The sequence below is a fragment of the Zalophus californianus genome, chromosome 7 (genome assembly GCF_009762305.2).
Source record: "Zalophus californianus isolate mZalCal1 chromosome 7, mZalCal1.pri.v2, whole genome shotgun sequence".
Classification (NCBI taxonomy): Eukaryota; Metazoa; Chordata; class Mammalia; order Carnivora; family Otariidae; genus Zalophus; species Zalophus californianus.
This window is the reverse complement of record NC_045601.1, coordinates 14,773,807-14,790,357: the sequence shown is the minus strand read 5'-3', so window position 1 is coordinate 14,790,357 and position 16,551 is coordinate 14,773,807. Positions and strand designations below refer to the sequence as shown.

The 16,551-nt window shown below is 38.9% G+C and overlaps 1 protein-coding gene across 1 annotated transcript in view; it reads right to left on the bottom strand.

Moving 5' to 3' along the window:
* Window positions 1-16,551, bottom strand: part of SYNE1 (spectrin repeat containing nuclear envelope protein 1) — a 454,337-nt gene that overhangs the window by 244,564 nt on the left and 193,222 nt on the right. Inside the window, 7 exon segments of the mRNA XM_035728590.1 lie at window positions 41-191; window positions 1,869-2,048; window positions 4,039-4,667; window positions 7,258-7,411; window positions 9,501-9,667; window positions 10,914-11,037; window positions 11,436-11,623. Coding sequence (XP_035584483.1) covers window positions 41-191; window positions 1,869-2,048; window positions 4,039-4,667; window positions 7,258-7,411; window positions 9,501-9,667; window positions 10,914-11,037; window positions 11,436-11,623 — 1,593 coding nt within the window.

The window sequence follows — 16,551 nt, the reverse complement described above, 5'->3', positions numbered from 1 at the left end:
CTGAGTAGTCTACTAAAATAAATACATTTCGAATTATTACCTTGGATAAAGCCCATTTAAGATCCTCCTGATCTTTTATAGTAGTTCTTGTTGCAATCACATTGCTGGCATTTTCTAGGACTTTAGATACAGCCAACTTGAAGTTCTGATATTCCCTCATTAAGTCAATAAGTCCACAGCATTGACCCTGGCTATAGTAATTAAAGAAAAGGTATCATTTATTATTATGTATGAAAGGAAAGGGTTCCCTATGATCGGACCTGATATGTAACCACATAAATGTATTTATAGATGGATGCTGGATTCAAGAGGAAGCCATATTTCTATCTATTAAGGTCAAGAGTGCTGGTCAAACCAACTTAACTCTAATGTTCAAATTGTTCTTCATGAGTAACGAAGGCACACAGCCATTAAAACAAAATCTGTGACCTCAACGACAAGAAAAAATATATGTTCTTGACAACTAAAACTTATGTAGATGCCAACAAATTTTTGCTTTTCAATTTTTTCATTATTTAATTACATCATAATGATGTTTATTAAGGGGAAGCAAAAGAAACAAACCAAACCAACCAAACAAAAAAACACTGCTCAATAAGTAAAATACATACGAGGATGTTTTTTCTCATTTCAGTGACACAAATTTTCACTGAATATGAATCCCCTGAAAACTGTCAAAATAAGAAGATGGTTTCTGTTTATAAGCGTAAAATGCCTCTGAGCAAGCAATTCTACATGTAGGAATTTTTCCAAAGAAAAAGATGTGCACTAAGATTTAGGTAAAATTATATTCTTTACACCAATGTTTATAATAGGAGAAAAAAATAGAAATAACTCAAATGTTAAAAACAGGCTAATAATTGAATAAACTCTGACACCTTCTTATAATTGAATACTGTACAATCTCTAACAAGTCACAATTTAGGAGAATGTTCAATAACATGGGGTAAAATTTTACAACATGGTTAAATTTTTAAAAGCTCACATTAATAATCTACAATGTGCAATAAAAACTTATGTACACACAAAAAAACTGAATGTGAATGTTTATAGATACTTTTTTTTAATAGTCATCTGAACTGGAAAGAACCCGAATATCCATCAACTGGTGAAAGAATAAACTGTGGTATGCCTATCAAATGGAATATTATTTGGCTATAAAAAAGAATGGACTTTATCAATACCCAGAACAATGTCCACTGTGCTGAGTAAAAGAAGTTATTTACCCAAGTGCAGTAAAAACTTATGTACACACAAAAAACTGAACATGAATGTTTACACGTTTTATTTATAATCGTCCAAACTGGAAAGAATCCATTTGTATGTGATTCTGAAAATACAATACTGCACAGACAGAAAACCGATTGAAGGTTGCCAGGGACTGGGGGTGGGGGAGGGGCTAGCTACAATGAGACATTGGGGGATGTTTTTCTTGTGGTGGAATGATTATGTGAGATTTGAGAGTTTAATAGTTACTCATACAGGTGTGTGTACTCATAAACTATGTGTGTTACACTCACACACTTTAAGAGCATACACTAAACAGCATGAATTTTACTATGTAAATCATACCTTGATTACAAAAAAGTACAACAAAACAAAAAATCAGAGGTTAAGACTCTCGCGGTAGCACTTTATAACTGCTAACAGCTCCTGCTTTCAAGCAATGAATTTCTCTTGTCATTGCCATCTCAACAACTTCCTCAATAAAATTCTGTACAACTAAATTTCTAATGGTACTAAAGAGACACAGAATACATAAAGTGGCAAAAGGTATTCAAATCTTGATCACACCGATGCAAATCAACAGACAACAGCCCAATGCCACAAAATAGCTGAAAAAAAATCGAGAGGTTTTTTTCACTTACTTTTCATGAATTAGTCTTTTGGTATCATCCCAGGTAACCTCTAAGCGGTTTACCTCCCTATCGATTTCAGATGCAAAGGCTACATCTTTCTGAGCAATTTGTTTAGCTTTGTCTTTCAACCAACATAGTTCATGCTCATGAGAATTCAATTCATCTTCCAACTGATTAAAGACTCTCAATCTGTAAATTAAAATGTTATTTTATTATTAATTTACCAAAGGTAAGGACTAATATTTCTTCTCCATAAAGCACACCTACAGATATTTGGAAAAACTTAACACAGCAATTGAATTAATGTATATCAACTGTGAGAGACACTTTAAAAATTAACTTTGCAGAACTACAGACTGTACGTTGGGAAACATTTAAAATCATTTTCACCATTCATCTTCAACTTTCCATTAAGTTTGTATTCTTTTTCTATTTTGCTTTCATGATATAAGATTTTTAAGACGAGGGCTGAGCTTGTAGGCAAAGCAGGTGAGTACTTACTAAAAGGTCTTTGGTAAAAAGTCCTTCTGTGCCCCGAGGTCCAATTCATGTAAAATAATAATATTTAAGGGTATAGTTGTTTCATTTAAAATAAAAATAACTTTATTTTTTGTCCTTAACATACTAATATTTGAGTACTTGTAAAAAGTGGTCATATAGAGGCAGCCATGGACTCATGCATTCTTGTGTTTTGGTATATAGTGCTATAGAGTTTATAAAGTGTATGTCCATGCATGATTCCATTTAATTCCAAAACAAAGTGGTTAGGAGCACACATTATCATTTTATCTGCACCTTACAAGAAGACAGGTGATTTGCCCAAAGTCGTACAGTGAAGCGTAAGTATGGCGGGACTTTAATAAATCCATCAATTCAATGCAACATTTTCCATAACCTCTGTGTGGCTTTAGAGAGTTCAGTGTTAGGGGTATTGATGTGGCTCTTGAGCCCAACCTGGGCCGCCTTCCCCAGCAATTTTAGGATCTCCTGCCTGCTTGGCTTACGCAGGACAGCAAAGGTGTTTGCTCCTTTGCCATGTTTGGCTCCTCTTTTTGTCTTTACTCTGGAGGCTGTTTTTCTTCCTCAAATCTTATTCCTTTTTGTTAGTTTACTGTTAAATTCGTCGGCCTAGGGCTCACAAGACATGTATGTAACCTCAAGGGCCATTATTATCTAACTGTAAGCCTTTGCTAAATGCTTGATTCCAATTAAAAGGAAGCAAATCACAATAATCTTGGCATGGTCAACACAATTCTTATCAATTATGGACACTTTGGTATGAGCACATTTCAGCGGCTTCTCTGCCCCCTGAAAAAATGGAAGATGAACATCCCTGAGAACATAAGTGGGGAAAAAGTTCTATTAAGGAGGAAAAACAAGATTGAGAAGGCTATAGTATTAGAGGAAAAAATTGCTTCCAAATGTGCTGCAGGAAAATACCCCTGACCCCTTAGGTTCTCTATTAAACTCAGCTGACAAAAACCTCAACTTTGCAAAAAAAAACAAAAAACAAAAACCTCAACTTTGCTTAAACCCACTTGTCTGCCTTTTCCACACCTCTAAGCCAACACTTAAAGGTAGTTGTTGAAAACTACTCTGGCAAGCTGATTGGTTTCACTTTAGGTGAAGGAATACGAATCTCAAATGGCAGCTTTATCACCTTATCAAGCTCCAGAGATAACCATTTCCATTTCCTCTCTACAACAGAACCACTTTATGCCATTTTCTCTCTGCCAAAATCCTGTCACTCACTCTCATCTGATGAGCTTGCTCCAGTCTTTCTGAGGGGCTGGCAGCCACCAGGCAGGAATTCCTTCATATTTTCCGCACTGGGACTACAAAGCTACCTGGATCACTCCCTCTTGCCTCCACTTTCATTCTCACTAGAGAAGATGAGGCCCTTATCCTAACAGCTAAACATTGCTTTAAAAAAGTTAATATGATCTATATTGTCTGTTATAATTAAGATCTTAGTGTGGCTTATATAGCCAGAGCCCTTGGGAAAATCCTTAAGGAAACCAAAGAAATTTTAGTACTTCTTAAGTGTCAAATCAGTCATTAATTTTATCCTCAAAATATTAAAAGGAGTTGCTAAATATGACACCGTTAAAGCATTGCAGTTAATTCTAGGACAAATAAAAAATAAACTCAACAACTGGCTCCAGCCGTTTCTTCATACCTCTGCTGAAGAGCTTGGCGGGTCAGCTCCTTCAGTCTCTCTTTGTCTGTCCTTTCTTCAATGTCCTCAATGCTTTTCAGCAACTCTTCTTTCTGGTCTTGGAATGCTTTCTTCAATACTGCCAGGGCATCTGCCTCACTCTGCTTCATACCCAGAAGGTTCTGGATTCTCTCTAATTCAGAACAGAGGTGATCAGCTGTCGTTCTGCAGGAAGTCCTTTGCTCAGAACTTCCGCTTTTAAGATGGTATTGAGCTTTGGCGAGAATGCTGTCAAGACTGATGGCCGCAGATTCCAGTGTTTTAGCGTCTTGAATTGCATGATTTAGGTCCTTTTCTAATAAATCAGTCTGTTTCCTATTCATACTGTCGGTTGCTTCCACTGTGTGCCTCAGCCGGTGGAGAACCCCTGACAGCGAGGCGTGGCTCTGTAGGAATTCAGCCAACTGGGACAGGGCAAGCTGCCGCCTTTCCACGACCTGGCTGGCTTCCTCCAACAGCTGGAAACAGTCCTCTGCCTTGCCCTGGAGGAGGTGGAGGTTCTCAGCTTGACCCAGAGCACCCAGCTTCACTAGGTGATCCTGTAGACTCTGTAGTTCTCCCTTTTTGCTCTCTATTTCTGCTACGTGGTCCTGGAAGGGAAGAGCGAGTTACTGAGTCCTCAGGTACACTGTGGCTAATGACACAGACATAGTCACAGTCCGTGATTGTCAAGATCCATTTTCAATGCAATGGATGCTGTAGGACTTAAAGGTCATCTATGGTGAATCTTTAAGAAACGTTCTTAAAATTTCCTGTTTTCTCACCTATATGTTTTACATATAACAACTCTGATTTGGAATGAATTCATTGCATGGAAAATAATGTCTTAATGAATAAAAATCGTAAAAGGAAATTTTATATAAATACATACATGTATAATTCGGAGGATTTAAAATACATATGTATACATAGTTAAAATTTATAGTTCTAATATAAATATATATCTAGTATATATCAACAAAAAGCAAATCACAGGCCCGAATTATGGTAGGTCATGTCACCAAACTGGTGTTTCACACCTAGCCTAACTGCAGTTTCAGACTCCTCCAGAAATAAGTGTTAACTTGTCAGTCAGGAATTTTCTGGTCAGTACTGATGAGGCAATCTGTCACATAGGCCCTCTCCTTCCCCACGCCCCCAACCCAAGGAAGATGAGGTAATCTATAAGATAAGACCAGACCCCCTGTTCTTACCCCTAAGGGAAAGTGGCCTTGCCTACAATGATCCTTTCTTTTGCTAATAACTTAATTGCCCCACTCTCATTCCTATGAAAACCTTCTATTCTGTACAACCCCTCTGAGCTCCTTTCTATTTGCTAGATGAGATCCTGCCTGATTCACAAATCACTTAATAAAGCCAATTAGATCTTCAAATTTACTCAGTTAAATTTTTTTAACAATACTGTATATATATAATAACAATACTATATATATTATATATTACTATATATAAAAGATATTGAGGTTTGAAAGATTTTAAATATATATGCAATGAAGTTAATTCTAACAGTGCTTATAGGGAGGGAGCGTAGGAATAGATGGGCATTAACCTATCTTCAGAGGCAGTAGGTGAGGCCGATGAAAACAGGTTTTAGCAGCCTCCTTTAAAGAAACAAAGATGAACTCATTGAGACTGTTGTATAGGAAATCTGACATGCTCACAATAAATCATGTTTGAAATCTCTCAGAGCATTGCTAACAATCTCAGCATGGTTCCCATTAAAGAGAAATTATCACCTATCTTAATCTTGACCACAATGGCCTTAATAGTGCCCTCAGTTTGACTATTAAACTTCAGAAAGAAGCTTTGAGCATTTACTTTAGAAAATGTACAAATTCATTCTCTGCTCTTTTGAGATACAAATCTTTTTAAAAAGCTTGTGTGCAGTTACAACCCAAGAATGTTTCTCAAGGACAGGGGGTCACCCTTTTGAAACCAACACAGTGAGTTAACAAATGCTTGACTGTTTTACCCTAAAAAAACTCTGGTTGATCTGACTGATTTATGAGCTTGTTATGTAGAGGTTGAGTGAGCACCAGTAAGCTAAGACTAGAGAAAGCTGGGAAGAACCCTTACAGTTGTGCACAAGGGACCAAAAGTGAAAAAGAGTAACTGTGACGACACACCCCGTGATCTCCCCCAGCTCATCATGCTTACACTGCCATTTAATGAACATGTGTCCCATGACAAGCACAATTCCTGAATGCAAATGCTCAGAAAGGGGGACATTTACTTCTTCCCCTATGTCTAATCGGCATATTCCATTCAACCTACATACCCATGACATCCTAACTCCTTATCCTTAAATGCACCCAACCCCAACCCTTTTGGGAGACAGATTTGAACCAACCTCTTATGTCTTTGCTTGGCAATAAAGCTTACCCCTCTGCAAAAGACCAGTGTTACGATATTTGGTTTTCTGTTGCACGAGGGCAAACGAACTCTTTTCAGTTTGGTAACACTTTTGAAATATAATCATGAAGAAGATAGCACCCCCATCTCCCTGTCTCTTTCAAGGGTAGGAGCCTAATTTCAGTGGGCATCTTGTTCCAAGTTGTAAAACTACTTGAAGTCATAAAGATATGAGGAAGTACTATTCCTTTCCATAAAAACAATTAGCAAACCTGGTACAGAGTGAGCTCTCCATAAATACTAAATGTTTTATCATTAAATATTGTCATAAGTTTATTATGTAGCTTATCTCCAACTACTCTAATACTTGATTTAAGTGGTTTTTTTATGCTAGGATAGATATTATGCATAATTTATAACTAAGGAAAATAAATCATGAATTTTAAATAACTTTCGAACTAAACAGTAATTTAGTAAAATTGTATCATTAAGGCATTGGAATTTGGTATTAGTTTTCAGCATTGGAACAAAACAAACCAGGAAGCTTAAAAATGAACATTCTCATCACTTTACCCTAGAAATCATTTACTCCATTTTGAAGAAATAGTGTCAACATGGTTGTCTAGTTTATCTGAAGTGGTTTTATCTGCTTAATTTATCTGTATAACACATTGCTAGGACCCATATACTCAATTATTAAAACATTTGCATATAAATGCAAGGTTAAACTGGTGTGGAATGGTTGGATTAAAAAATGCTTTTCTTTATAATTCAAGAGCTCTCTTTTATGAATAAATTCTTCCTTGGTCTTAAAAGTATGCACTTTACCTTGTGCCGAGTAAATGCTGCTTGATGGTCCGTTATGCTTATTTCAGAAGTAGTTTGTAATTCACTGAGAAACAGCTTAATCCAGACAGAAAAGGAAAGCAGCAGTTCATCAAATTGCTGGTGTTCAGCGACCACAGACTGAAGAAAAGTAATCCTATGTAGAGAAAGGTATTAACGTTAAAATGTCCCCCAAATGAACAGGAAAAGTTAATGATACATTGTTGCAATAAGTTTAACTGAGGGCAAAAGTGATGTTGTCATACATGGACATACCAAAATTTTTGATGTTTTCTACTTCTCAAACCCTTTATTCACAGTTTTCCACATCTCAGTTAATATTAACCACTGTCCCCGAGGTGGTCCTCTGAGCCATTCTTTATGCCCTCGGTTCTTTACCACCACATCTAATCTGTACATACCCCCTCCCCACTCCCCCACACACAGTATATTCTCTGCTCTCCTCTCCATTTCCACAAGCCTACCTGGGTCTAAATTGCTTCATCTTTTGCCTGGCCTCCTCAATGGCCTCCTTCCTGCCACTCTCCACAGTTCACTCTTTAGGTAATAGAGAGACCACTGTGTCTCTACAGTTTACTCTCTAGGTAACAGCCAGGAATGATTTTAATGTAATCAGAACATTGTCTGCCAGGCTTAACACGGAGTCAATTTCCTTTTGCACATAGGAAGGCAAACTCCAAAAATCCTTACTGTGGCCGAGGAGGGACCCCACATAATCAACTTCTCTGACTTCATCTGATGCAGTGCTGTTCCACACGCCACTGCCTCAGTTGAGAAATACCACGGGAGGCAAAATTTTAATTACCATTTTTCTCCTGTACACAAATAGCTTGGGCAAAAATAATACAAAACATAAGCAACCCTACCCTCTTCAATATTTTTCAATTAGTTTGATCATTTTCCCTAATTGTGAGACAAAAATTTTGGACTGAGGTTCATCAGAAATGCTGATTTTTGAGCGCTTGAGGTTTTTTTTTTTTTAAATTTTAATTCCAGTATAGTTAACATACAGTGTTATGTTAGTTTCCGGTGTATGATACAACAATTCAACAACTCTGTCCGTTATCCAGTGCTCAGCACAATGAGTGCACTCTTAAACCTTTTCCTTTATTTCATCCCTCCCCCCACCCACCTCCCCTCTGGTAACCATCTGTTTGTTCTCTATAGTTAAGAATCGATTTTTTGGTTTGTCTCTTTTTTTCTTTGCTCATTTGTTTCATTCCTTAAATTCCACATATGAGTGAAATCATATGGTATTTGTCTTTCTCTGACTTATTTTGCTCAGCAATATACTCTCTAGATTCACTTATATTGTTGCAAATGGCAGATTTCATTCTTTTTTATAGCTGAGTAATATTCCACTGTGTGTGTGTGTGCACGCGTGTGTGTGTGTGTGTGTGTGTGTGTGTACACACACACAGTGGGGGAAAATATATTTATATATATACCACTTCTTTATCTGTTCATCTATTGATGGACATTTGGGCTGCTCCCATAATTTGGCTATTGTAAATAATGCTGAAATAAACATAGGGGTGCATATATCTTTTCAAATTAGTGTTTTCGCATTCTTTGGGTAAATACTCAGTAGTGGAATTACTAGATCATATAATAATTCTATTTTTAATTTTTTGAGGAACCTGCATATTGTTATCCGCATTGGCTGCACCAATTTGCATTCCCACCAATAGTGTAAGAGGGTTGGTTCCCCTTTCTCCACATCCAGGCCAACACCTGTTGTTTCCTCTGTTGTTGATTTTAGCCATTCTGACAGGTGTGAGATGATATCTCATTGTGGTTTTGATTTGCATTTCCCTGATGATGAGTGATGTTGAGCATCTTTTCATGTGTCTGCTGGCCATCCACATGTGTTCTTTGGAGAAATGTCTGCCCATTTTTAAATTGGATTACTTGTTTTTTGGGTGATGGGGTGTATAAGTTCGTTATATATTTTGAATATTAACCCCTTTTTTATTGAATACGAACCCTTTATTTGATATGCCATTTGCAAATATCTTCTCCCATTCAGTGGGTTGTTTTTTAGTTTTGTTGATTGTTTCCTTTGCTGGAGCACTTCTATTTTTTAAATGACAAAGTAATTTCTTTCCCTTCTATACTTATCTGAATAGCTCAATTAAGTAAAAGCAAATAAAACTCTGCTTTCTTAATTTATATGCTCAACATTTTAAAAAATGAACTATATAAAAATTTTTTTAGAAACCAACCTTTTGCTAATTATCTGTGGCAAATCTCTCCATCTCTCATCCAACTGCTCCAAATGTACTTTCATCATTTTCACATCATCATTGGAGGCCACTGAGAATAGTGATTCCTTCATTTGCAAAAGGTTGCTATAGATTGAGGCCTGGGATACAACTTCATTTTGCAGTGCCTAAGAAAAACAGAATACATTCTAGATCTTATCTCAGCATGATTGACTCGGAAGGACCATGTGACACAGGTGGTTGCTGTCCAAAGGTTTTGCATTCTTGCAACACAGATTTCATTGGGACCAGGCTTAAGGAGAGTTTTTATTACTGATTTTATTATTGATTTAGAATGGATCTGCTTAACCTTTAATGAAACATTTAAAATACTACTGAAACCTGAATTAGTTTTCCAGAATCTGAGTTCTATTAAGTTAGGCAACTTTAGAAGCTGTAGAATTTCTTTCAAGATGAAAAAACTGTGTAGGTAAAGAGAACCAAAGAAAAGCTATTGCTAAAGAGAAACAATGCATATCTAACAATAATAGAGATGCAATTCTGGGTACCAGAAATGTGGTCTCCTTCTTCATTTAGAGACTATATTAGGCCAAACTGGGGTACTTAAGGGCTCTTCATTTTGTTTTCATGCAACAGAATGACTTATTTTTAATTAGGCAATGAACTGTAAGGTGCTGTGAGTGATGCATAAAAGTTGTGGTTCCTATCTAATAAGAGATAAGAGGTAAACACATTACACAGCTAACAACATAACATGGTATTAAATGGGATGATAGTGTACCATGGCGCATAGTAGATGCTTGTCAGGATGCTTTCTCCCCCTCCTTAATGAGGCCACATGTGTGATGCAAGCAAAGTTGCTGAAGGTTTCTGAAGAAGGGTCACACAGCCTATGGATGGCAGGAAGGGCCACAAGGCAGAACCGGGACTTAAGCCAAGCAGGACAAAACACACAAAGCCGGAATATGGGGCTAGACAAGGAATGTTCAGAACCCAGTGGGAGGCAGCTTGGCAGACACTGTGCCCGGATGTGGATGTCGCAGAGGCTTCAGTCACCTCCTGGTCCCCTAACCTGTATAGCACTTACTCTCTGTGTAGGGATGTGTAGGAATACTTTTATATTGCCAGATATCTTTCTGCTATTTTTCAGAAAAGGAGCTGTGACTTCCACTCTTAGAACACTTCACAGCATATTTATAAAAAGATAAGATCTTTTTTCCTCAGTGTGGACTGAGGATGGCTCTTTATCCTCAGGGCAGGAAACAGTCACTGTTTCTGAGGAGTTTCTGAGGAGCAACTTTTTGGGAGATTAATGTAGAATGTCAGTGTGCAATAAACTTGAAAGTTGTTGAGAACCAAGAGTGTGGGAAACCCTCAAAGTCAAAGAAGGAGGAAGTTTGAACTTGAACTTGCCTGTATTGATTGAAGTTCACTCTCCACTTTGACTCTGTCTGCAGAAATGTCCATTTCTGGAGAACTGGCTATTGCTTCACACCGCTCTAACCAGGTTAAAAAGGTTGATAATTCTTTCTCTAGCCTAAAGAAAGCAGAGATGAGAGACAAATTTATTAAAATTATCATGCCAAAAAATGAAATGCTTCCAAAGTTGGAGGTCCAACACTAACCATTATGAATAGTACAATGTTGGTTATCTTCTTCCTAGATGTGAAGGTAAAAAGAACATTCCTTTCACGTTCATATCTGTATTTGCACCTGTGTTTATATCTATGTAATATGAAAGATACATATACATCCTCTCCACTTTAGGGATCTTCATCTTCTGACAAAGACCAACAAGATCTTCCCATATTAGACACATGAGTTGATGCGTTTTACATCTGGGATGATTATTTCCCAACAGCTGGGCCAGAATTCCCTACTTTGAGAGTGGCAGTTGAAATCCATGCTGCCAACTCGGGAAGGAAGGCATCTCACCTCTGCCAGTGGGTCAGCAGGTTCTCCAGCACAGTCTGCCTCTCCTTGGCCCGAGTCCCCGTCTCCTCGTACCTCAGCTGCAGGGCCGCTGCCCTCTGAATGGAGGAGCCTCTGTTAGCGACCTTCTGGGCACTGGCTGAGATGGTGGCCACCGCACTGCTCAGTGCCTCCAGGGCCTGGCAGAGATCCTAATCGGAGGCAAAAGGTGCACAAAGAAAGCACAGCATCAAGAAATGAGGCTGACAGGGAGCAAGATGGCGGATGAGTAGGAGACCCGGATTTCGTCTGGTCTCAGGAATTCAGCTGAATAGGGATCAAACCATTCTGAACACCTACGAACTCAACAGGAGATCGAAGAAGAGAGTAGCAACAACTCTCTGAACAGAAAAGCGACCACTTTCTGGAAGGTAGGACGTGCGGAGAAGTGAATCCGAGGCGGTGTTCAGGAGGATAGACGGCAGGGGAGGGGGCCTCCATTGGCCGCTTCTGGCAAGTGCTAGAGCCGTGGAGCACAAAATCGAAACATTTAGAGTCGGCTCCGCTGAGGGACGTCGCGCCAGTGGCTAAGCGGGGGGTGGAATCCTCGCGGGACAGTGTGGTCTCAGGACCCTCGGGGTCACAGAAAAACCAGGGGTGCCTGAGTGCGGCAGAGCTCCCAGGTATCGGAGCGGGGAAGCCGGCTGCAGAGACGGAGCCGAGGCGCGGGCTCTCAGCTCGGGGTGGCCATAAACTGTGATCCGCGGCCCAGTCGGGCCACTGCTCCTCCAGCAGGGACCCAACAAGCAGCAGATCCGGGGAGACTCCCCTCCCTCCCCCAGGAGGAGCGGCGCGGGAGCACACCGCAGGGATCTGCTGGGTTTGGAGACTCCGCAGGGGGTCGGGTGCCAGAGATAGAAACGCTCGGTCACAGGCCGGGTGAGCACGGAGTGCGGCCGGAGACCGGGGACACGGGAGTGATTGCTTTTCTCTGGGGGCGAACTGAGGAGCGGGGCCCCGAGTTCTCAGCTCCTCCGAGTGGAGATTGGGAGGCCACCATTTTCACCCTGGTCCTCTAAAGCTGTACCAGAGCTTGCAGGGAACAAAAGTAATATATGGTGATTAACATAACAATAAAAAATTAAAAAAAAAAAAAAAAAAAAGCTCCTGAGAGCAAACCCGAGCAGCTTGCTTAGCCCAGACCGACAAGGGTGGGGCAATTCCGCCTCCGGCAAAGACATTTGGGAACCACGGCAACAGGCCCCTCCCCCAGAAGATCAGCACAAACAGCCAGCAAGCCAAGACCAAGTTTACCGATCAAGGAGAACGGGAGAACTCCAGCGCTAGGGGAATACTGCACATAGAATTCATGGCTTTTTTACCATAATTCATTAGTTTTTGAAAGTTAATTTTTTAACTGTTTTTTTTTTAATTTTTCTTTTTCCCTTTTTCAACCAACATCTTATCAATCCCTTTTTTAAAAAAACATTTTTTATTTTTCATTTTTAGAGTCATATTTTATCCCTTCATAGTAGTTACCCTTATTTTTGGCATATATATATAAGTTGTTCTCTCTTTAAAATGTTAAGATACAGTTTCTTCTAACAGATCAAAATATACCCTAAATCACTAGTGTATGGCTTTGTTCTATTGTTCTAGTCTCCTGCCTGATCACATTCTCTCCCTTTTTTTTTCTTTTTTTTTTAAATCTTCTTTCTTTTTTCAAACAACTTCTTATTTTATCAATTCCTTTTATAAAATCTTATATAATTTTTATCTTTACAGTCATCTTCCATCCCTTCATTGTATCAACCCTTATTTTGTACATATATGTCTTTCTTCCTTTAAACTTTTAGGAGGCACTTTCTTCTAACAGACCAAAATACGCCCAAAATCTAGTGTGTGGCACTGATCATATTTGATCATATTCTGTTTTTTTTTTTGGATTGTTCTGTTTTTGTTTTTATCTTTTTCTTTTTGTGTGTTCTTTTTTCTTTCTTTTTTCTTTCTTTCCCTTTCTTTTCCCCTGGTTTCAGGTCTTTTCTGATTTGTATAGAGTATATTTGCTGGGAACTTTGTTAACCTGTTAGCATTTTGTTCTCTCATTCATCTATTCTCCTCTGGACAAAATGACAAGATGAAAAAAATCACCTCAGCAAAAAGAACAAGAGGTAGTACCGTCAGCCAGGGACCTACTCAATATGGACATTAGTATGATGTCGGACCTAGAGTTCAGAATCATGACTTTAAAGATACTAGCTGGGCTTGAAAAAAGCATGGAAGTTATTAGAGAAACCCTTTCTGGAGAAATAAAAGAACTAAAATCTAACCAAGTCAAAATCAAAAAGGGTATTAATGAGGTGCAATCAAAAATGGGGGCACTAACTGCTAGGATAAATGAGACAGAAGAGAGAATCAGCGATATAGAAGACCAAATGATGGAAAATAAAGAGGCTGAGAAAAGGGAGATAAACAACTACAGGATCACGAGGGGAGAATTCGAGAGATAAACAATATGATAAGATGAAACAACATTAGAATAATTGGGATCCCAGAAGAAGAAGAAAGAGAGAGAGGGGCAGAAGGTATATTGGAGCAAATTATAGCAGAGAACTTCCCTAATGTGAGGAAGGAAACAGGCATCAAAATCCAGGAGGCACAGAAAACCCCTCTCAAAATCAATAAAAATAGGTCAACACCCCGACATCTAATAGTAAAACTTACGAGTCTCAGAGACAAAGAGAAAATCCTGAAAGCAGCTCGGGAGAAGAGATATGTAACCTACAATGGTAGAAATATTAGATTGGCAACAGACCTATCCACAGAGACCTGGCAGGCGAGAAAGGACTGGCATGAGATCTTCGGAGCACTAAACGAGAAAAATATGCAGCCAAGAATACTATATCCAGCTAAGCTCTCATTGAAAATTGAAGGAGAGATAAAAAGCTTCCAGGACAAACAAAAACTAAAGGAATTTGCAAACACGAAACCAGCCCTCCAAGAAATATTGAAAGGGGTCCTCTAAGCAAAGAGAGAGCCTAAAAGCAGCATAGATCAGAAAGGAACACAGACAATATACAGTAACGGTCACCTACAGGCAATACAATGGCACTAAATTCATACCTTTCAATAGTTACCCTGAATGTAAATGGGCTAAATGCCCCAATCAAAAGACACAGCCTATCAGATTGGGTTAAAACACAAGACCCATCGATATGCTGTCGGCAAGAGACTCATTTTAGACCCAAAGACACCCCCAGATTGAAAGTGAGGGGGTGGAAAACCATTTACCATGCTAATGGACACCAAAAGAAAGCTTGGGTGGCAATCCTTGTATCAGACAAATTAGATTTTAAAACAAAGACTGTATTAAGAGATGAGGAAGGACACTATATCCTACTTAAAGGGTCCATCCAACAAGAAGATCTAACAATTGTAAATATCTATGCCCCTAACATGGGAGCAGCCAATTATATAAGGCAATTAATAACAAAAGCAAAGAAACACATTGACAACAATACAATAATAGTGGGGGACTTTAACACCCCCCTGACTGAAATGGACAGATCATCTAAGCAAAAGATCAACAAGGAAATAAAGGCTTTAAATGACACACTGGACCAAATGGACTTCACAGACATAGTCAGAACATTCCATCCCAAAGCAACAGAATACACATTCTTCTCTAGTGCCCATGGAACATTCTCCAGAATTGATCACATCCTAGGTCACAAATCAGGTCTCAACCGGTACCAAAAGATTGGGATTAATCCCTGCATATTCTCAGACCACAATGCTTTGAAACTAGAACTCAATCACAAGAGGAAAGCCAGAAAGAACTCAAATACATGGAGGCTAAAGAGCATCCTACTAAAGAATGAATGGGTCAACCAGGAAATTAAAGAAGAGTTAAAAAAATTCATGGAAACCAATGAAAATGAAAACACAACTGTTCAAAATCTTTGGGATACAGCAAAGGCAGTCCTGAGAGGAAAGTATATAGCAATACAAGCCTTTCTCAAGAAACAAGAAAGGTCTCAAATACACAACCTAACCCTACACCTAAAGGAGCTGGAGAAAGAACAGCAAATAAAGCCTAAACCCAGCAGGAGAAGAGAAATAATAAAGATCAGAGCAGAAATCAATGAAATAGAAACCAAAAGAACAGTAGAACAGATCCACGAAACTAGGAGCTGGTTCTTTGAAAGAATGAACAAGATTGCTAAACCCCTGGCCAGAATTATCCAAAAGAAAAGAGAAATGACCCAAATCAACAAAATCATGAATGAAAGAGGAGAGATCACAAGCAACACCAAAGAAATACAAACAATTATAAGAACATATTATGAGCAACTCTATGCCAGCAAATTAGAGAACCTGGAAGAAATGGGTGCATTCCTAGAGATGTATCAACTACCAAAATTGAACCAGGAAGAAATAGAAAACCTGAACAGACCTATAACCACGAAGGAAATTGAAGCAGTCATCAAACATCTCCCAAGAAACAAAAGCCCAGGGCCAGATGGCTTCCCAGGGGAATTCTATCAGACATTTAAAGAAGAATGAAACTGTTCCAAAAAATAGAAATGGAAGGAAAACTTCCAAACTCATTTTATGAGGCCACCATTACCTTGATCCCCAAACCAGACAAAGACCCCATCAAAAAGGAGAATTACAGACCAATATCCTTGATGAACACGGATGCAAAAATTCTCACCAAAATACTAGCCAATAGGATCCAACAGTACATTAAAAGGATTATTCACCATGACCAAGTGGGATTTATCCCCGGGCTGCAAGGCTGGTTCAACATCCGCAAATCAATCAACATGATACAATACATTAACAAAAGAAAGAACTAGAATCATATGATCCTCTCAATAGATGCAGAAATAGCATTTGACAAAGTGCAGCATCCTTTCTTGATCAAAACTCTTCAGAGTATAGGGACAGAGGGTACATACCCCAACATCATAAAAGCCATCTATGAAAAACCTACAGCGAATATCATTCTCAATGGGGAAAAGCTGAGAGCTTTTCCCCTAAGGTCAGGAACGCGGCAGGGATGTCCACTATCACCAGTGCTATTCAACATAGTATTAGAAGTCCTAGCCACAGCAATCAGACAACAAAAAGAAAT